The 23,520-nt window shown below is 40.5% G+C and overlaps 1 protein-coding gene across 3 annotated transcripts in view; it reads left to right on the top strand.

Annotated features, from left to right (window-relative positions):
- The window catches only part of macrod1 (mono-ADP ribosylhydrolase 1), a 103,929-nt gene that overhangs the window by 68,533 nt on the left and 11,876 nt on the right, over positions 1 to 23,520 (top strand). For 2 of the 3 annotated variants that reach the window (XM_039812865.1, XM_039812864.1), the window contains exons 5-6: positions 5,699 to 5,815; positions 21,250 to 21,371. In XM_039812865.1, the coding sequence (XP_039668799.1) occupies positions 5,699 to 5,815; positions 21,250 to 21,371 (239 nt within the window). The remainder of the gene's footprint in view (positions 1 to 5,698; positions 5,816 to 21,249; positions 21,372 to 23,520) is intronic. The other variant, XM_039812866.1, reaches the window with a different exon arrangement.

The raw sequence follows: 23,520 nt of genomic DNA, 5'->3' as shown, positions 1-23,520 counted from the left end.
TTTCTCAATTGTTTTTTTTATATCTGCGTCCCATCTTGTGTTCCCTGGAAGAATGGGCTTCAGTAGCAGAAAACGTTGGTGTGATATTTTGTATGGTAATGAAGGCTAAATAATGAATGCTGTTTTTTTTTTTATATGGAAATGAGGTTGACACTTTCAAAAATATTTTTTTCAGTGTCTAGTGATATAAATTAAATTCATGACTAATTCATTATAATCTGTCTGTTGGTAGCATTAAGTGTAGCCAATTATGGCTGATTGTTGAGTAGTTGAGGTACCATTTGCATGTGACAGAGTCGGTGGAGTATGAACAGGTATCCTTTGACACTGCAGTGTTGCTAATTTGGTTAGAGCTTCCCCACTCTGCTATCTAAATGAGGGATACATCAATACCCATTTATAGTATAATAGATCTATATGTATGTATGTGTGTGTGTGTGTGTGTGTGTGTGTGTGTGTGTGTGTGTGTGTGTGTCTGTGTGTGTGTGCTTTACTTTATTATCTCCAAAGGGAAATACATTTTCAGTGAAGGCACAGATAAAAGAAACATACTGTTCATCTCATGTAAAGAGATGCAGTCCACAAGTGATAAGCACACATAGAGGTGGAATAATGCAAGAACAAGACTGACGAAGAATGTTTATTATAGAAATAAATAATGGCCTAAATATTCCCACAATGGAACAAAATAGTATTGTCTGCAGCATGTACTTTCTGCTACTACTTTGGCACAGTGGTGCTACATGCTAATGCCAGCGTGCTAACATTATCAACGTAAGGCTGCATTTACACCAAATTAGGAGTTGCAGCGAAAATATCAGTCCTCCTTGATATCGGGTGATGATTCAGAAATGATGTTGGAAGACTTCAAAGATGACGACCAGTCCGATGATTACAAATCAAGTGTAGCTTTATTCAAACAGTGAACAAACTTTCATGACACTGGGACAACCATGAGCATACAGACACGTCTGCCCAAGGATGACCCACATGTACATCATAGTGAATACCTTTTAAACTCTTTTTGTGCTTACACAGCACGAGACATCTATTTCAGTGCACAAGTTTTACTCTTAAACTACACCTTTTATGGCCGATGCTCCTAATAGATTCCCACATTCCTGGCTCCAATTCCTCTGTGTGAAAGTTGTACCCAAACTCATAATAGATTCTACACATTCTTGTGGGTGAAGGTTGTCCCCAGACTAACCTTCTTGTGTGGTACACTACATACAAGATATAAAATACATTTGAAACATGTAGGCTGAAATATCCAACCTATCACTCCTATTCATTTAAATGTGGGTAGTGCATTTAGGCTGTGGCGGTGGGGAACATAGGCGATTCTGCGGGGAAAATGCAACAGCGAAAAGTCTAAACAGAATCCGCTTTTGGAGAAATGTAACCCGACATCACGCTGCGGTGGCCAATCACGTAACCTACTGCCAATCAGACAAAACACAATCGAGTTGGGGAACACAATGGGGACAACCCTGTGCTAATTGCCACAACGCCTGATTTGGTGTGCATGCAGCCTCACACTGATGATATGATGATTTCTATCAGGTATATGTTTACGATGTTCACCTTCTTAGTTTAGCATGTTAGTATGCTAACATTTTCAAATTAGCACTAAAAATTTGAAGTACAGCTGATAGAAATGTCATTAGTTTTGCAGGTATTTAGTCATAAACAGAAGTATGTTGGTGTTGATGGTGATGGTGGCACAAGATGAGAAGTTAGAGATCACCAAAGTTCAAAATAAAAGTAAATTCATCCTCTGGGCACCAACGGATGTCTATACTGAATTCCATTGCAATCCAATGAGAGATTACAGCCTGTGGTGGACTGACCACCCGACCATTGCCATGCCACTAGTTTGGCACATCAGAGACAGTCCACAAATAACAAACAAATATGTGTGACATTGCAAAAATCAATTCTAAGCAATTCCTAAATTCTACCCTTTTTTATTCATTAACAAAATGTTAAATAATTCATATAGAAAAATAGATTTGGTTGATATTGTTCTGGAGAAGTAATACTATTGCCATCCCTGAGCACTAATAGACCTGCATATGTGTCTGCGATGAAGAAGTACAGCTGGTGCAGCTTTACTTCAAACACATCTTTCAGTTGCACCCCCCTCTGCTCATGAATTCCCCCTTCATATTTCTGACCGCATTGAAGTGACAGAACAGTGTCTGAATCTACTCAGTAGCGTGCAGTGCTCATGCTGGGCTATTACACCGGCTCCCACAGAGCCAGAAGTTACCATGGTCTGAAAGAAAGCTAACACGAGCTGTCTTCAGTGAATTTAGTTAGAGGGACAGCTCTTTATATTAGAAATGTGGGAGTCACGGAGAGACTGAATAGGTGTATGGATATTTATTAACCCTAATCGCCAGGTTCAGGCTGTGTCCAGAGACGAAGACAAAGTGATTTATTCTGTCTTTTCTCTTCTCATCTCCATTTAACAAGAAGAAATTTTAAACATGAGAAAAACAAAGGCTTCTTCAGCTGTCAAAATGACGTAATCTGCAGCTTAAAGGACAAAATGTGTTGGGTGCGAAGATGTGCGCCACCTGAAATGTGAAACAACATTAAGGACACTGCTGTAATATGTCTATGTACAGTATATCGGAGACTGCCCTCCCAAGAAGAACATTTATTTCAGCAAGTGCTTCACAATTCTTTGCTTACATTCAGAGTGAAACTGGGGATGTTACAGTACATGTTCTTTGCCTTAAATTCCTATAGGCCACCAGGGCGGGCGCCCTGGATGTTTTTTAAATGAAATTCTCTGCAAAATGTCCACTGATAACATGTCATTTGTTCTTTCCTGTAATATGTGGTTTTGCAATACAACATCTACGCTAAACAGCTAAAGAATGATTTATGTTTTTTTATCTTTGTGCACTCAATAGCTTAGGTAAGATTAGGGAAAGATTGGTTGAAGCACAAGACAGGATGTGTTCACTTTATTGATATTATAACCAAAATCACAATATTATCTTCTTAACCTTAACCCAAGTTATTTTGTTTGCCAAAACCTAACCAAAGGCAAGATCCTGTGTATGAAAATGACCATTCTGAGTCCTGCATGGTGTCAGAGTTGTGAGCTTTGTACGCCCACTGTCGGCCCTGATCAACACACTACAACTTGCATGCGTACATAATTGTGCTGTAGCGCTTCCTACATTTGAAAACATTGTTGCAACTCAGCATAATTCTGGCAGCAATTATGTCTCCCTCAAAATGTAGTTGGCAAAACAAATAAGTAGTATACACTGTATATATTTGAATATTATTGTCTATATTTAATTGATATTGTTAATGTTACCAGCCGCTGTGCCAGAGTAAGAATCTGGCTCAAGACTCTGCTTTTCTTTTGAAATAATTCTAGTCACTAGAGGTCTAGTGTAGGAGTCTGGTGTCAGTAATTCATAATTAACCCAGAATAAAACACATCTGTCAGGAATGTTTGAGTTTGTCACAGCACTGTGAGACTTGTCAGCACTTGGTGAAAATAGTACAATAACACCCATCCATATGTCACAGCTCAGCTTGTTGGCCTGTGGTTCTGATCTCCGTCCGACTGTATACAGACCAGCTGTTACAGCGGTGAGTTTTGCCAAACTGAGTAGCTCCAGGCAGGGGGTCTGGTGTTATCTGAACGTTATTGTGTTAAGTTGGCATATTGCATGCCGTGCTGAGCTGTAGTGTGCATGCCATGCTGTGCTATGTTGCACTGTGAGCTAAGCACAAGTGTGAGGTTGTGAAAGGCAAGCTCTGAATACTGGCTAGCTCCTCAGGGTGCACAGAAACCAGCTCAGATACTCTGTGTGTGTGTGTGTGTGTGTGTGTGTGTGTGTGTGTGTGTGTGTGTGTGTGTGTGTGTGTGTGTGTGTGTGTGTGTGTGTGTGTGTGTGTGTGTGTGTGTGTGTGTGTGTGTGTGTGTGTGTGTGTGTGTGTGTGTATATATCCTTGTCAAAGCACATGTATTCATTGTGTGCGTGTGGTGTGTGTGAAGAGTCCTTTAGGTGACACACACACATATACTGTACACTGCACACACTAACTTTGAAGGAAGCAGCCCGACTCTGAAATAGAGAACAAGTGTGATAAGACAGAGAGATGGAAAAGAAAAGGAGGGAGGAAGGGAGAGGAATAAGGGAGAGAGCAGCAGATGTAAAAATAGTCTGGAGGGAGATAAGGAAACAGGCTAGAAAAGCAGAAACAAATGAAAAAGAAATAAAAATTGTACTGAAACGTAAACCAACAATACCTTTTGTTGAATGTGTATGTGCTTGCAGGTGTGTTTGTGCATGTGTGTGCGATTAATGGTGAAAACTGGCCTTTTCCTCCAGTCTGTATGAAAGGACTGCACAGCCTTGAGCCACAGCAATGCTATTTGACCTGACAATCTTTCTGCTCAGGCCCACACAGATGCATACACAATTAAGCTTGTACACATAGACAACAACAGGCATTAAAGCACATATGTATGGGTTCAAATAAGGCTAAAAGCCAAGATTTAGTAACACGTGTTCTAGCAGAGAAAAGCTGTTTGGAAGGCGGTTATTTTTTATAGTTTAATGACTAGGGCTTGGTATCGTTCAAAAATATTCAATTCCGGTACAGATATCAATACCGTGACTTCGATACCAGTTCCTAAACAATACTTTTTTTGATACTATATTTATAAAACAAAAGGAGACCTTTGTGGTGACAATAAACATATGGTTAAGATTGGGGGAACAATGTATCAAGGGTGGACATTGTCTGAAGTTGCACTTTCACACGTAGCACTCAACAGGAGATTGTCTGTCTCAGAAGCATTCTCACACACTGGAAATACTACTAGGGAGAGCGTGCAGGAGGCAGGACATGACGCGGATTACGCCACGCTCACGTACCCAGTTCATAATTTGTTCAACAACTGAGTCTCTCTCCATTCCTTGAATTAGTCTGAAGATTTCAGCGTTGGCCCTTACCAACAGTAGTTCCCGAATCTCGTTGTCTCTCCAGTTAGACATTTCCATTGGAGGTTTTTTGTGTAAATGATCTTTCTTCTTCGAGCCTGCACCTCACTAGAATAGGTGTGTTTTCCTTCATTTTTTTAGTTGGAAAGGTGATGTTATTATGTTTTCTTAGGTCCATAATGCTGAGAATCATAATAATAAAACTGTTGCGATCGAGATGGTAAAAATATTAACTTTGAGGAAATGTGTATAACTGCAAGAGGTGCAAGAATTGTGACTGAAACTGGTAATTGGCACAGCTGTAAAATTGCTTTTCCTGCATCATTGCCCTCGTGGAAATGAACACAGTCACGGTCTTTAGATGTGGTGTGGATCAAAGATAGATACAGATTTATGAAATTGTAATTAATAAAGACTAATTGACCAAAAAGTCAAAGTCAGCTGAGTCCCTAATTACACATTAAATGGAGTAATTAACTAAGGCAGTGGCCCTAAAATCCATTAAATAGACTGACACTCAGAGAGACAGATGCTTAGACTTATTAAAAGAAAAAATGAATCTGACTTTATCCAGGTCATTTCAGCACTAAGCTTTGACACCTGTAAATGTGTCTGCTGGACTTCAAACATTTAGACTCCCTCTAAGTAGTCAGATTGCAGGGGATTCACATAAGTAGGCCAACTCTCTGAATCTCCTGTCCTCTCCTCTCCAGTGGACGGAGCGATCCACCGTGCTGCAGGTCCAATGCTAAAAAAGGAGTGTGCTTCCCTCCAGGGCTGTGAGACCGGAGAGGCCAAGATCACTTGTGGCTACGGCCTCCCAGCAAAGTGTGAGTATAAAGTGTGTGAGTCTTTGTGTAACTTCCAGCTACTTCAGTGTGGTGGCTATTCTGCTGTCCTAATATGCAACAGGAATGTTTTTATTCTTCTTCACAGAAACATACTCAACTTAATTTAACAATTTTTTCTAGATTAGTTTTACCTTCCAGCTCAAACTCAACCCCCAGCAGAAACTCCTCTAAGTATCCACAATAATGTCACAGCCTTCCATTTATAGCAAAGTAAAGGGTGGCACTCAATTATTAAGTGGCACTCCATTGCGGCATGTATAATGTGATGAAACTTGAGATTCAACCTGACAGAAAAAGTATTTCTAGGTGTTTTAGTTCCAAAAAAAAATTCTCCTCCAGCTTCCCTGACGTCTAAAACACATGTGACCATGGGGAGAGCCTCGGTACTTGGTGTAGACATGAAGAAAAACTGAACAGCAGTAAGTACACTCTGAAAACTAGTCTCTTCCTGTTTCTAGATACTGACAGCTGACCTCTAGGAAGGGCTGCAATTAACTATTATATTCATTATTAAATAATCTGTAGAAGACTATCTTTTTTATTAGACCCCCGTTGGGAACTACTGGTTTAATCGAATTTGTTTAATTGCTGCTTGGAAGTGCAGTGCTATAACATCGCAGCAGAGATTGCTTAATACAAAATGCGGCAGAAAGGACAAATAGCAATGAAGTCACCTCTTAGTTTAACATGTCAACAAGACACTCTGTACCAGAATTCTTCCAAAATTCGATTTCTTAAAGAGGAACTGTACCGATTTTACACATCTAACTGTTAACGGGTCTTGGTAGTGCTACTGCATAATGTGAAAATAGTTGTATAAAGCCTTTTGTGGCTCCAGAGGGAGCTTTGTTAAATCTGGTAAATTGCCTCAAGTGATGTCACTTGAGTGGATGTCAGTTGGGGGTTAAGACTAAAGTTTTGAAAATAAAACAAATCTGGAGGTGTGGAGTTAGAAAGAAGTTGTTGCTGTAGCACGCTCCTCATTTTTGCTTGAGGCTAGTGGCTCAAGGCTACATTAGCCGCTATTAGCATAACCGAAACCAAATCTCTGACCCAACTGTCGACAGTCAGGTTGCATTGTGGATAATGTAGGTGACAAGAAAAAGAAGAATGTGTGTGGAATAAAAAAGGCGATTTCTCCGTTTCTGCTGTATCAATTTTAATCCTTTCCCATTGGGAGTCCGACAATGTTAGAGTAGTGCAGTGCTAAATAAATGGAGTGATGTGACAGATTATCCATCATAAAAGTATTTCAATAACACACAGAATATACTTGTCTCATACGTAAGTGTTGCACACAGCGTTCCCTTCCTAATACGTTAAACAGTTGTCGCCTCCCGCCCCTCATTTTAAACATGATCTTTTGTGAGGAGCTAATCATAATATTGCCCACCACTGCAATGGCTTGCACACAGCATGACACCAATAGGTATTGCAATAATGCCCTCGCCAAGCTTTGTATAATATAATGACCACCCAGGTGTGTGTGTGTGTGTGTGTGTGTGTGTGTGTGCGTGCGTGCGTGCGTGCGTGTGTGCGTGCGTGCGTGCGAGATTAAAGGAACTCTGAGTCTGTGTGATATCAGCTTATGGCTCCACGGAGAGTTTAAGTTCACAGTGAAAGAATGAGAGAAAAAAAGTAAAGAGAAGCGATGATAAAGGCGAGCTCAAGGCAGAATGGAGAGCAGGAGTAGAAGAGATAGATGAGGAGGGAGTGGGAGAGTGGTGAAAGAAATAACATAAAATGAAGCAGCGTGGAGGAGGGGACGGGTTTGAGGGGAGCTGAAGACAGGAGGGAATTAGTAAGAAGATGAGTTCTTACATTGTCTGCTCTCCTTTTGTTGGTTAACTTTGTGTATGTTAGCTGTAATATTTGTACACGTGGGAGTGGATGCTGCTGCTGCTTGTCACATGTGTCCTTAAGTGTGCATGTGTATTACTTTTATGTTGATACAGTTGATTGTACGGTCTGGTCGTGTGCATGTGCATATTGTGTTTACTTACTTGTGTCTGTGTTGCAATAAGTGTAGTACATCAGTGTATACATTGTGGGTTGCCTGTAAGGTCTTATCACTCTCTTACCTGTAACTATCTGTCAGCATAAGATCTGTGTGACTGACCATCTCTCTGACTCACTGACTGACTGACTAACTGTGTGTGGGTGCATTCATATGTGCATGGACGTTACCCAGTATGGGGTATGGAGACTGGCTCTCTCCTCCCAGACTCAATTTTAAGTCCCAAGAATAATTCAACATGCGTCTACTCCAATGCTTAAACACTCACAACAGGGCTTGATTACCTCTCAGCAGGAGGGAGAGAGGCGAGACAGCAACAACACAGGGAAGGCAAAGGCGGGATAACAAAGCAGGCAGAGGACTGTGTGAAGGCAGAGCGCTGCCGTTGAAAAGAGAAAGAAATGAAAATGAAACTCGACAGGAGAGAGGCAGAGAGGTTGAGAGATAGGTCCAATCTCAAAGCCAACACTTTGATTTGTATGGGCTTGCCACCAGATGTGGGATTTAAAAAGCGTCGGACTCACGAGTTGCCAAATGATCCAGAGGACCTGCTGTCAGTCCTCCATACAAAGTGTCCATCAATGATCCCGCAGCCACTTAGCCAGCAGCATCCCAGTGGCGTAACCTAGCAACACCCGGAGCGCATGGCACACTACCGCTGCTGTTTAGCAAGAATTACAATTTAGGGGTGTTGACAGATGACAGCTGGAAAATTTCAAGCAGGCCCTGTCTAAATTCACATATTAACTAAAACTTAAAGGCAGTTAAATCAGCAATCTGCAATGTTGGGGCATATGAGCCTCGGTAATTAGGAGCACTTGATTAGGTTAACGGTTTGATATCAGTCTGTCTGTGTGTGCATAAAATTATCGTGTTGCTCACTTGTGAGCCGGCTGTGTGCTGTAAGATGCATGTGCACATGTGTATAGGTGTGCGCTTGTGTGTGTTTTGTGGTTGCCAAACAGGGGAGCGTGGGCTGAAAGTGTTGTCCAGGCGACCCAGCGCCCCAGAGCTCACCTGTGTACCGATAAACACTGCTGCCACCCTACTAACCTGTTCCCCAGTCGGCCCTAGCTCCCTCGCCGAACACACCGAGATACAACAGCGTGCCACACTGGGGAGGGAAGGTGCCGGTGGCGGGTCTAAAGAAAATGAGAGAGAGAGAGAGACAACATGAGGTCAGAACCATAATAATTTACATCCAGTAAAGGCAGCGCTCTGTTTTAGTAATGTCAGTGCAGACTTACAACCTTGACAACCTTTAATTCTTATTCTGGTGATGAACACAGGACTACAAATACAGTGCAACATCTGAAGTTTAAGACATGAAGTACTCCAGGCAGTCAGCTGCACACCTTAATAATTTTCTATGAAGGTAATACAAATACCTTGCAGTTTGAGCACTAAAAATAGGTCCAACGGAGCAATACACATTCTCTTAGCTCTGTTTTGGTCTCTACCAAAATACTTATGCTTCACTATGTTCACCAGCTAACTATGTTTGTCTCCTGTTTGGTGCAGGTAGTCTACAGTGGGCTTTTAAAGAACCTTTCTTGACAAAAGAAGCTGCCTAGCTGAAAACATTCCCGATGTTGCTCCATAGAGCTAAGGGAACTGCAGAATTGAGTGATAATTCTTAATTAAAGTAAGCGGTCCATTGTAAATATGAAAATATTGATTATGGCAGCTTTAAGATTAGTTGAAGTAATAAACAAGATACGAAATAGATAACAACCAGCAGCACTCGTCCTAAAACCCCCAAACCTCTGCAGTCACATTTTTTCTGCAGGAAAAATGTCTTGACATACCTTTCTAACATCGTTTTCTATTTTTCAGCCAAAAAATCCCAATAAACTGCATTTTAAACTTATCCTGTAACTCAGTAAAGTGTGCAAAGCTTTGTAGCACAATTGCACACATTGCTTTAATGTTGTCCCTAATGCTTTCTGTTTGCAGTGTCTCGAATTTTGTAGGGAAATTGGTAGAGAGTTAAGGATACTGTTTGGGGAGTAAGCGGGAGTAGCACAGTTGGAGGTGGAAAAGGATGGAGGGAAAACAAGATGAAGATGGAGATGGAAAGGCCCATATGAAAAGTGCTGAAGGAAGTAGAGAGGTACAAAGCAAGAGAGATATCACTCTGTCAAAAACTGGCTGTTATGCTCCCCTCTCTTCCCTCTCCTGCCTCCCCTCTACCAGTTCCTGTTCCCTTGGTGGCCAATTACCGTTAATTAAAATCCTCACTGCAGCTCTCCCAGACTCCCCCTCTTCCTCTCCTCCAAGACCTCCATCTCTCTGTTTCGCCTGTCGCCCTGTCGCTCTCTGATGTCTGTTTCCCTTTCTTTGAAGATGTGGTGTTTCTGCCCGTCGTGATCAACAACTTAAACACCTTGTTTCATCATGTTCTTCTCATCCTCACCTTTCTATCTCTTCACCTTCTCTCTTTTTTCTCTTGCTCACTCCCCCTCCTCATCTTTTTTCTTTCTCCTTTGTATCCCGCTCTCATCCTCTTCCCGCCTTTCCTTTCCCTCCCCATCTCACCTCCCTCTCTGCCTCCCCCTCTCTTCGTATCATCATCAGCAGTAAGGGTTCTTTAGTAGTGCCAAGAGACTTGACAAGGCTCTGGGCTAAACACTGTAGCACTCAGACTGTGATACCTTGCTAGTTGGGGGAGATTTTCCTCCTCTTTTTTTGACAAGGTTGTCGACATCTTTGCTTCTTCCTGCCTCGGCGTCAGCAGTGTGATCCTTCTAGGTGTTAAAAAGCTTAATCAAAGCTGCTGCTGATGAGGAGGAGCGTGATGATGATGATCACAGCAGCCCTGGTGTTAATTCATTCAGTTAATTCATTCGCCTTAAAGGAGAAAAAGGGATAAAAAAAAAAAAGCTCCGGTGTTGCTTGGCTTAGGGAAAAGAGAGTTGGAGTGAGGGAGTAAAGAATGTCTATGCTGCTGCTCTCTGATGAAGAGAATTATGTCCGCTCCTTTCAGCATCGGCATCTCGTCCCCCCCTTCTCGGTCCACTCTTGTCCTTCTGTTTAGAATAACTGCCCCTCTGTCTTTTTCAGAGAAAGGTGGAAAGAGATAGGGAAAGCCTTTACAAGACCTGAGCCCTCCTTTTGTGCCAAAGGCCCGGGCCTGGATTTAAGAGCTGTGTTCGCTTGGCTGAGCACAAACTGAGGCCTAGCACACAAAGGACCAGTTCGCCTTTTTTCTGCCTCCTGCTTTAAAGGCAGATAAAGAAAGGCAAGGGACAGATGGAGGTATAAGAAGAGAGAGAGTAAGGGGAAAGGAAAGGATGGACGGATGGATGGATGGCCGTTGAGTATGAAAAGCAGGAGCAGCGACTCGTGGCCTCCCAGGTAAGAATGGTGAGAGGTCATAAGGGGGTGGGTGGGGGCGGGACAGAGCCAAAAAGAGGGGTAATGACAATTGGCAGGAAAAAAGCTGGAACGGCAGAAAAAAGAGCCGGGGCGGATGTCACCGGATGGCACTCAGTCAAGTTCACTAAAGGCTCACGCCAGTGTGACACCCACTTATGAAAAAGAATGCGCGCGCCCACACACACACACACACCCACACACACACACACACACACACACACACAAACACACACACACACACGGGGTAAGTGTGCATAGCAAATGAGATGTGTGATGAATATAGTTTGAACTGCACACAAGTACAAATTTACTTTGCTTCTCTCCTCCCTGTGTTACTTACTGTTTCCCTTCCTTGTCTTACCTGTCTTCTTCTTACCTTCACTTTGTTTCTTTTCTTTTATGTTACTCAGCCTGTTTATTATTGTTTTTCTGTGAAGAAGATCGTTCAATCATGGGGCCTTAATAAAACAAGTGTAGCAGTATGTTTTCAAAATGTGTCTTAATGCCATCTGTTAGCAACAAGCTTTTGTGTTATAATTAGGTCAGACTGTGTTTTTACACATTGATACTTCTTAGTATCTTATTCTAATCTATCTGATAAAAATGACAGTATTCTCAGGTGGAAAACAGGATTAAACCACAGAGGACATTAGCTCTTTGAGGGGCTGTCAGATAGGACAACTGACATACGAGAGAAAAAGACTGTGAGAAGAGTTTTGATGAGACTTTGATGCAACTAGTCAGAGTAACTTTTCAAAGAAAGAAAGAAGCTCATGCACTTCTTGTCTTTAATTTACTTCAAATAATTTTTTTCACACACACGTTTACTACTTTTTTATGCAAATATTTTAATCAGGTTGGCTTCAGAGAAATAGGACAGGTGGATCCACGTGGACCAGTTTAATTACAACAAATATCTCCTTTATTAGAAACATCACAAATCAACACTCATATACAAGCCTGTGTTAGTAATTTACTTCAGTATTACCATAACTTGTACTGTATTTTGAGTTCTAACACACTATTCAAATATTTTACTTTTTACATTTGTCTAACAGCTTTGGTTACTAACTTCTTACAGATTATTTAAAAAAATAAATAGAAGATGAGTTTATTAATATGTTTGCGAGCGCAGACTCAACCAACTGCAACATTAGAATGCTTTTAATTAATTCATTAACTCATGCATGAGTGATAGTAATCCAGAGATATAATGTATAAAAATATAACAAATATCTGCCTCCATAGTTAGTAAACTTTTAAGACTTTAAGTACAAAAAATTGTATCTGAGACATTGTTGAAGGAGACAAAGGTAAAGAGACACTGGAAGCATACAGTATAAACATCATACACATAATAGGATACATAAACAGTGCAATGTAAATAGTGTAACTCGCTGAGCTGTACAATGTGATTCCTTCATTGGATGAAAAGTCAGAACATACAAAGCTGCTTGAAGATTTAAAAACCAGTTGTTTAAAACAAGTGTGTTAGAAGAGGAGGGAAGGACAGGAGGAAGAATTGGACACCCAGTAAGAAAACTGCACAGTTAGATTAAAGGAGACAAGTCTACAATCAAATCATTGCACAGAATATCTTATTGAAAGATATCTGATGAAAGATTCATATTGCACACTAATGTTCATCTGCAGGCAGTTTTAAATGTCTTCTTTACATATCATAAACCGACTTGCTACACACTCAACACATGCACACATTCATGTAATGACAATTTGTAAATATTTAACCTCTAGCAGGATGATAAAATGTGGCCATTACATGCTTATTTTGTATGCAACTACCACAATGATAGATGCTGTTAGGTAGACAGCATAAAACTGCTTGTTGGAAAAAAATATTGTGCCGGTTATGTGCAAAATCAGCATGAAGGATCTGGTCTGTTGGTTTCTCTCTCATTAATCAACAAACTGAGCCAACAAACTGAAAAACACCAGGAAAAGGCCACTGTACTGATGTGATGATGTGAGGGCAATTTGATTGGTCTATTTATGTGGGTCCACCACCGTACGGGATACTTTGCTGATTTAAATTAAGATCTGTGTCATGGCAGTGTGTGCAGATGAAAGATAACGCAGAGCAAGTTTAAAATCGGCAAAGTATCCCTTTTAATAATAGATACAACTTGGTTATGATGGTATTTTGCCCTTTACTGTTATTTTTTTATTGTCCTTATGATGTATGCTATTCTCTCCACAAAGTGGTGAAATGCTGGATTGAAAATCTTTCACTGCAGCCTCATGCGGCTAATGTAGCCTTAAGCAGAGATGAGAAGTGGACTCTTAAAGTAACTTGAGGCAATTTATCTTCTATTTCGTGCAGCTTCCTCTGGACCCAGAAAAAGCTTTATACAACTTTTTTTTAACATATGCAGTAGTACTCCACAAGGCCTGTAAACAGACTTTGAAGTTTAAAATTGGTGGAGTTCTCCTTTAACTCTTTGCACAAAGCCAGGTCCATACAGAAATTGTTGTTAATTATTAAGCAATCACATGTGGGTTTAATGTTTGAGTGTCCACATACTTTTGGCCTTGTAGTGTCCACTACACTGCTGTGCTTTTAAAATTCACTTAAAAGAGGATTCAAAATCTCTTAATGAATTATCAAAACTAAACAAAAGCCTCACCGAATTACATAGGGCAATTGTGTACGTTTTCAGCATTTTAAATACATACACATGCTTTTACTGACACACACACACACACACACACACACACACTTTCAGAAGACCCACATCCACTTTCTCCCTTTAACACTGGTCTTCACACACATTCTATAACACACTGTCCAACACACTCTCTCCTTCACACATTAATCCCTCACACATCTTAACATGCTCCGCTAGCTTTCCATCTCCCCATCGAGCTCTCCCCCCGTCTCCTAGGAGGAGGAGGAGGAGAAGGAGGAAGGGGTGGTGTTGATGTATGGTGGAACTAAAGCAACCCTGCCGATCGATAATGTAAACAGGAGCGAAGAGAGGCGGTAAATAAGGCCGGCTCCTGACAGAACTGTCTACCTCAGGTGACGGAGAGAGAAGGGAGAGAGAGGAGAAGTAGGGGAGAGGGGTGAGAGGAATATCTAATAGAGGAGGGGAGGAAGGGATAGACAAGAATGCAGGAAATAATGGAGGGATGAGAGAGACAAGTTAGGAGAGGGCGGGACAAATGGAAAAAAGAAAAAGAGAAAGGAGAGGAGGAAAGGAAGGGATGATGGGAGGATGAGGTATGATGGATAAAATAGAAGAAGAAAGGATAGGTGACAGAGGGATGGAGGAGAGGGTAATGAGGCGAGGGGAGAGGTGGGATGACTGGATGAGGTAATGGTGAAGGAGGGACGCAGAGAGAAGAGTGACGACAAAGGACGCTGAGAGTGAAACGGATTGAGTGAAAGGAAGGATGGAGGGGAAAAGAGGGGAGAGATGGAGGGGAGAAAAGATGATGGAGAGGGCAAGAAACAGCACTGGTAAAAAAAAAAAAGAGGGCAGAAAAACATAATTGGGTTAGCAACGAGGAACAATTACCAATCATAGATTAGAAAGTGTGTGTGTGTGTGTGTGTGTGTGTGTGTGTGTGTGTGTGTGTGTGTGTGTGTGTGTGTGTGTGTGTGTGTGTGTGTGTGTGTGTGTGTGTGTGTGTGTGTGTGAATTCAAAACCGTGTAGCAGTGACATTTAACAGATGAAATGCAGATGAATGACCACCAAGTGACCCACTGTTGAACCGCACCAGCACCAAAACACACACAGTACTGCACACACACACACACACACACACACACACACACACACACACACACACACACACACACACACACACACACCGACCGAGTTGTGAACCTGGCCTCCGCTGAGTGGTGCGTTGATGCATCGGCATGGCTGAAACACTCCTCGAGAGCACATGCTCACTCTGGGTTACTTGACTGCTGGAGTAGTTCAGACTCAGAGTGGAGAGTAAACACACATGTGACAACGCAAACAATCACACAGACAAACACTGTTATATTATGATTACACTGTACTCCTTTTTGCGTTTGCACTGTCCCTTTTCTGTGTTCCTTCATGCGTGACTGCATGTTTGACCACGGTAATTCAGCTCGTGTCTGTGAGTGTTTTATCTGCAAATTCCCATATTCTAATTTTTCTTTGCTGCTATTTGAAGACACATCTGCAGCTTTCTCATACACTATAAATACAATTGTTGCTGCTCACCCAAGTGGTGAATCACAATAGTGATTCATCCTATAGCCAGTTCTTTGAAGCTACTAAATTTGCAGTTTTAAACCAGTGTTATTTTGTCCTGATGTGATAGTATTCTGTAAGGTTTTCTAATTATGTCTCAGCAGCTTCCGTATTGTACAAAATACAACATTAAGCTGTTTTTTAAGGTATGTCAACGGTCTGATGTGTTGGTGTGTGTGATTCGTGTCTGTGTGTCGGGCGGGAGGGACGGAGTCAGTAGGGTCATCGAGTGTGATCCTACCATTACAGATTACAGATGTTTGTCTGACTTTGACCCATGTCAGCTCTAAGAGGATCATTACTGCTGAGAAGCTGTAGTCATGAGCCGTCACTCACACACAAAACAATCACACTCTTGTTCTTACACAGAGCCTAATGTTGCATTATTATATCCTAAACAATATGGACAATTCATTAGGAAAATCCAGGGAAACATCTCAAATCATATCATGAATATCCACCTCCACTTTCATGCAATATGAAGGAAGTGATATTGCGTAAACCTTTGATAATATATGCTATAGGAGAATATTAGTGTCTCAATAGCCATGTTAATGTATAAACAGACTTTGATTGAAGCACTTACTATTCTTTCTGTGTGGGTTTGTGTACTCAGACTAAGTGATTTCTCAGGGACCACACTCTTTAATCAGAGCAGTTTGAAGGACTGTCATGTCAAACAGACAAGTTTCTTTCAATTCACATCTGTGGACTGCACTGTAAGCAGCACCAGTCTTTTTTGCACACTTTCATCTGCACATTTCTGGTCTTAGGGGGACACCGAGGCATCACAGCGTATAGTTTTTGATAAGTTGCCATTGGTGTAAAGCTCCTCGTCTCCTGTGTAATGATTGCAGGAGGAGTATTTTCTGCTGAAAGTGCTGCTTTACGCAGAAGAGCAGAAGAAAGAAATGCAAATACTGTGTGACAAACCCACAGAAAACTATCAGTCGGCTCTTCCGTTCCCTTCAGCTATATGCAGCGTTTTGTACTGTCTTTCAGCTAATTGTTTTGGCTTTATGGCCTTTACTGATTATGTTCACTCTAACTGCTCTCACCAGCACCACTTTCAAATGCAGTTGTGTTCAGCAAAAAAAGCTCTAAAAACCCACTGCTACTTGATGATGAATGTAGTGGACATTCAGTAACTAAAGAGCCAGATATTTTCCATCAGGAGTTGATAAAGACCAAAAACAGAGCTAATAGATATTGGACTCACATGAGTGTGTAAATAGTGTTTTCTAAGATGTTTGACGTATCCGCTTTATAAGGTAATATTACGTAAGTTTTGTGTTTGTAACTTGTTGCACTGTCCACAAATGGCCAAAACAAGTCAGTTATTGCAGCTTTAATAGTTGAAAAGGTCTGTTCATTTTAATGTTAATGCTGAGAAAAATAGAGAATTTCTAAGGGCATATCTTTTTGCATTTTCCCTGAAAACAAAACAAGTAAAAGTAAGTAAGTTGGGTTGCTTTGCAGTGTAGGCAGTTGTTGCCAATGGTGGAACTTTTTCTGCATGATTTTCCGCCATTGAGTCAGGCTTTTAACCTTCTGAAGGGACGTGCACGCGCATCTGCATTTCAGAACAGCCAATAGGAACGCTCTCTTTGAGATGACATGTGATTGGCCAAAGTGTCCCTCACGGCTAGATTTTCTAAAGCCAGAAAACAGATCCAAGAGGAGAAGTAGAAGTCTTGTTTTTCGCAGACCAGTTGAATTATGATATGCTTATTTTTGTTAAGGTTATTATGGAATTTTTCCCCAAAACCACAGACAAAAAACTGTCTACCCCAGCTTTAAAGTGATGGTTCGGAGTAATTTCACCCTAGGGTCCTTTGCACCATGACCTCGAGCCAAACAACCCCCCAGAAGCTTTTTTCACCTGGGTCGAACATTGGGCGAGTTAACGTTATCAGCTGAATAGCTTAGTGCAGGCGCTAATGGATCGAAGAGTGTATCATGTACATTACCCCACCAATAATGCCCAAAATGATACCAAACTTCTACAGTAGTACAAATAGGTTATGCACTCATAAAACGATGGATTGGAAAGTTTGTAAGTACACCAGGAGTTTTAAATAACACTTGCCTGCTGGCTTCTGCTCTCTGCTGCTGCTGCGAATACCAGCAGTGCAAATACATAAAAATAAAAACTCTACTACGTTCTTGTACTAACCCACCAAAATTATTGAAAACATTTACATAACGGTGTGTAAACATGGAAAAAAAATAGGCACTGTAAATCAGGGACCATATCTTCAAATTCGGCAGATTGATGATTTTAGTCATGCCAAATTGCCAAAATGTAAACAAATACAGGCTAAAGAAACGGTGCTCAACTTGTAGCCCACAACATAACTCACTGAATCCATGTACTTCCTGTTTACATCCCTCGAAGCATTATGGGAACTATACTTCCAATTTAAATTATAAATGGTTCATACCTCTGTGAAGCTGTTACATCTTTTCATATCTGTTATATCAGTTTAATGTTACATTAACCAAAAGACATATATAGTTCTTCTCAATTTAAATTAGAATTGAATACAGTACTACAGTGAAAATCAAAAATTGGAGGCGACTGGGCAGGTTTGAGGCTCTCATGGGCTGTTTGGTGTCAGTCAAATCTAGCAACACTGCAGATCAGTCCAGTAGTGTCACAAAACTGGCCCTTGATTCCAGACTGAAGCATAAAGATTGATCTGTAAAAAGGAGAAAACTAAGATTATTTCACTCCATTGGTTACTCGTAAGAAAAAAGTCTCGAAACTAAATTAAATGTGTTGTTTTTTCCACGTGTGCGTAGAGGTCCGGCTAGGTCTAATCACAGCGTTGGAATTCACACAGAGAGCAACACGCTGAGCCTCATCAGAAGGTGTTGTATCGTCGGCGCGTAAGGCTGGTTAAACCTCATCTACTCTCTGTTCTCACTCAGCTTCTGTTTGTGAGGTCCTCTGTTTCCTTCCTTTCTCTCTCTCTCTCTCTCTCTCTCTCTCTCTCTCTCTCTCTCTCTCTCTCTCTCTCTCCCTCCCTCTCCTCTGTCTTAAATTTTAATATACTTCAGTTAATTTACCATTTGTTTAATCATCAGTTCAATTGAAATATTTTTAAGACCTGGGAAGAAAAAAACAAGTCATTAACTTGACAAAGAAAGCACACACAGTATGAAGCGTTCCAGCTGCAAAATGACAGAAAAACATGAAAAAAAAATTGGACAAACTAATTAGAAAAGGTGAAAGACATTGTTGCTGTAACCTTGCTTGCACACTTTTTAATTTGATTAAAGTGTGTAGTTCCATAAACAGTCTAAGTAAAATGAATCATCATTTATGTGAGAATCATTTAAAATCTGCTGGTAGACAGACATGATACATCCTCTGGCAGCCATATTAGAGGTCATCAGCTCTTGGCAACAGTGGCAGCTCATAATACTGTTTGGTCAGGTACCTTGCAGGTAGCAACACCAAACAAACCAGCAGATTTCAAACTATTGCCTTCATAATTAATGACAAACGGCCACAACATTCTTTTACAGGTGTCTCAGGGTTTCCTGCCCAGTTGATATTTAAACATTACTTGTGTGCAGCATCTAAACCAGTGACAGCAGTGCCTTTATGGCTTCCCAGGTGTGCTGTCAAAATCTAACATTAAATGCTATTACTTTACTGTTTACTGAGAGCTGAGGGCATGTCATCTGTAACCTGGTTACAGTTCAAATGAAAATGACTAATGAAGTTAAAACTACATACAAATTCAGTCTGTTATGGGGCAAAACATTGCTGAGTGAATTGTAAAAAACATGCCCTGCCGTCCCCCTAACATGCTCACAATAACAGCCTGGCTTGAGGGTTCCTGTTTGTTCTCATGTGTGCGTTCTGTTTTCCTGCCCTGAGGGGAACAGGTTTGACTCACTTGTAGCTGGAATATCCCATGATATTTAAAGCAACGCCAAAGATTATTTTGTACCTTAAAATAATGTTTTCATAATCGTTTCAGTGGTTCATCAACTCGTAACAGGGTGAACGGCACTTCTGCATTCGCTTTGCGGCCCTCTATCAGCTATAACCGCACTATGCAAGTTTGCCAGATCGGGTAGCATCTGTAGTTCGAGTGAGACATACGACAGCGGTAATGGACAATTCCACTTCCAACCTGTAGGGGGACCGAAGAGGAAAAGTGCTTTGGTATTGCTCTAACCCATAAGAGAGTAAGCTTACATTTCACAACATGACATGGCATTGTTTTAGTCTCAAGATCTTGACTGTACTTAAAAACCATCATCAGGAGCAGTTTGGTGTCAGGAAACCACAGTTAAATACCAGGTGTTACAGCTGATTGCATCAGTTAGACTGACTGTGTCACAGACATACACAGAGGTAAGATAATACATGTCAATACATCATTTCACAACTCCTCATTGTACAATGTATGAAACTCTTGATTTGTCCTCTCCAAACATAAAAAGACAACGACATTGGCTGCAGTTTATTTTTTAAATGTGTACACTGTAATGACCCTCTCTTTATAAAACAGTGTATGGTACCTTTCTCCCTTAATTGTCAGTTGAGACACTCTATACAGCTTTTTTTCTGTTCCTGCAGTCTCTTAATCAATAGCTAAGCTTTTATGTTTAAAGCTCCCTCTGGTTGAAATAATCTACCTGTAAGTATTCCCTCCATATAATCTTTTCACTCATTCAAAAATACCCTGTCTTCTTATTATAGGATCATCAGTTGTACTGATAATGACACGGCACTATAATTGTTTTTTTTTAATCATGTTTAATACTTAATGCTATCAGTGACATTAAAACATTTCTGTAATCTACGAATGAATGATGCGTTGGTGCTCTGCTTGGAGTATGATCCCCTGATTTTTTTTTTGTTAGGTCTTATTGTGTGATATTTAGTTTTATAGTTTTTTTGTCACATTTGGTTTTGTTAATAATCTTGTTGTTAATTTTGCTTTTTGTTAAATGTTTTGTCTAATTGTGCTTGTATTGTTGTCATCGAGGACCACCTTGACAACGAGATGGTACATCTCAAAGGGTCATTCTTAATAAAGAATTTTTAATATACAGGACAACTCAGGACAGTTGTGTGACGGCAGAATTGGTGACATTGGAGTAAAAAATAGTGTGCATTAACAATTTAACACCATATACACTAAAATTGGGTTTAATTACATTGAACGGTGGACTTTGGCTGATGTTTTCAGGCACTTCTGTATTAAAAAGCATTGAGTTGGACATATTGGAGCTTTCAGATGATCAAACTTTCCCAGTCCTAATTACAACATGGACGTTGACGCAAAGGCCATTTACAAGTCTTAAATTCAAAATTACGATAACTCTGACATGACATAAACACGTCATTATTTTCTAACAAACCAAAAGTCACCTGTTCCAGCCAAAACACCAGTTTCACCATTAAATTAACTGATATATTTGTAATTCACATCAACAAAGTTGAGCAGTTTTAGCATTAGTTAATGAGATAGACGTTTGAGAAACAGTTCAGGACTAAATATGTATATGGACTTTTTATGTAAACACTAAAGGGCTAAATGTTTCTGATTCATAATTCGTATTAATTTTGATAAAAGTGAGACTATAACATGGCTGTCATAATACACACTGAATAAAAGGGGAATTTTACTGGGGAGATTAAACTCAGGAGATATTTAACTTATATTTTACTTCTATCTTCATATCTGTCACTCTGTGGTAAGAAGTGTTTCATCCTCTCATCTCTCGCTGTCTCTAGATGTGATCCACACTGTGGGGCCGATTGCACAAGGAGGAGTGGGAGAGAAGGAGAAGAATGCCTTGAGGTCGTGCTACAAGAACAGCCTGCACACAGCCACCGAAAACGCTGCACGCTCTGTGGTGAGTACGGGGGGGAGGGGAGATGATGGAAGCTGAGATTGCTAGGAAGTAACGGGAAGGGAGAGAGGAAGGATGAAGAGATACTGCGTTGTTTGTTGTGGTGGAGAGAGGTGTGCAGAAACCTGAGAGATTAGATTAAAACAGAGAGGTTGGGGTGCCTAGATAGCTCAGTTGGTAGAGCGCGCGCCCATATATAGAGGTTTACTCCTCGACGCAGCGGGCCCGGGTTCGACTCCGACCTGCGGCCCTTTGCTACATGTCATTCCCCCTCTCTCTCCCCTTTCACGTCTTCAGCTGCCCTGTCAATTAAAGGCCTAAAATGCCCCGAAAAAATTATCTTTAAAAAAAGAAAAACAGAGAGGTTGAAGGAAGAGAACCACTGAAGACACAAAAAGTGAAGAAAGCATAACAGACAGAAAGGACATATAAGAGGAAGGAAGGAAAAGAAAGGGCTGTGTAAAACATTGTACCTGAGCTAAAGACAGAAGAAGCTTCATCACATGAAGATTTTTCAAAGGAAACTAGATGAAGAGAGGGAAACAGGAGCAGCAGGTAGGATTGTTGAGTTGTAAAAAGGTTTTATGAAGCGCACCAGGCGGGAGGTTTCACAACAGAACGAGGTGTTAAAGTCAAAGAAAAACACCAAACCAACATGAAAATAAAGTAAATGCTGTGCATTTGTAGAATTGTAGAATTTAAAATAGACTTAAATTTTATAAGTTTCAAACAGTTTGTATTTATTAAATGTTTTTTCATTTATTTTCTATTACATGCTCAAAATTTGCTTTTGTGTCCTTGTGTATCTTGATTGTGAGTCTTTATTTGATTGATACTGTGATATAAAGTCAAATAAATTTGTATTGGTACTGTATACGTAATCCAAATTCACAAATTTGCCTCACAGGACTTTACTGACTGATAAAATTTCCTCTTCCCGCTCAGTACAACTTTACTTCGACTTGGCAACCGAGTTTTTTCACATTAAGCCCTTAAAGCTTTTTGTTATTAATTCCCTTCCCTTGACTTTTTTACCTTTTGCCTTGAGGAACCTGTGAGTCACGTCTGTTCTCACCCTGAGTTGCCAATTCCGCAATCTGGTCAAACTAAGAGATCTGGAGACACAGAGAGTATTCTGGCATCTGCTCGTACCGCAGTATTTGACAGCAGCTTGCAAAGCTGCCGGATTTGATTTACTTTGAAGTTTACTGGTTGCTTTTATGAACTCAGAACCAGTTTCGTGCCAGAACCTGCCTGACACTGATCTCAATAAATTGATAATGCCAAAAAAAAAATCTAAACTTTTAAAAAAAGTTAAGCAATAGGGATTCAATGTATTTACATTCAGTAATTACCTCACCATTTAGCCATTTTCATTGTTATTGGTATAGTCTGCCTTTCTTGAGCTGGTTTAAAATTACCTACTTACTCACAAGGGATTTACAGGGCTCGATGCATGTACTTAAATGTTGCTGTTTGTAATTTTATCTGATTGATAGACGGCTCCATGTCCACGTTTTGCTCTCCTGCAGCCGTATCAGAGGCGTGTTAAAAGTTACTGCTAATGCAAACAGAACATTTAGTGCTTCAGCTTCATACTAGAGGATAGGTTCACATGAATTCAAATCTGTCTTAAAACAATACTCCCATTAGGCTCATATGTACATTTAAAAAGTTATAGGTCGTTGTAGTTGTTTCTGCTGTCTACACTGGTCACAAAGCTGCAGCTGCCTGAGTTAAAATCAAATGGGTCTTCCAGTACCAAATTACCTCTTTGTGTCTCTAGACTGTGTTCCCTTGCTGAGATGCGTTCAAGGGATAGTAATAAAAAGAGGGAATTTGGTACTAAAAAGACTGTAACTTTTGAAATGTAATTGCTTTAAGAAAAGATCTCTTTGTGGCCAGTATGCAGACGAGGAACAATTAAATCGTCCAACAGTGCTTTCAATGTACATAAAACAGAAATGGCTAAAAGCTACATAAAATACAATTTTTTATTATACTGTATGGCAAGAGTAGAGAGATGACAGGAAATGAGGCAGATGCAACGAAAGGTCCCCAACAGGATAAAAAACAAACAGAAAAAAAACAGGAGAACCGGAGACTTTGTGGGTCAAAGTCTGCTACTTAAGAGGATCGTTACTTGGGAAGA

Source organism: Perca fluviatilis, chromosome 10 (genome assembly GCF_010015445.1).
Source record: "Perca fluviatilis chromosome 10, GENO_Pfluv_1.0, whole genome shotgun sequence".
NCBI lineage: Eukaryota > Metazoa > Chordata > Actinopteri > Perciformes > Percidae > Perca > Perca fluviatilis.
Note: the sequence above shows the minus strand (reverse complement) of the source record. Positions and strands in the feature narration are given on the sequence as shown.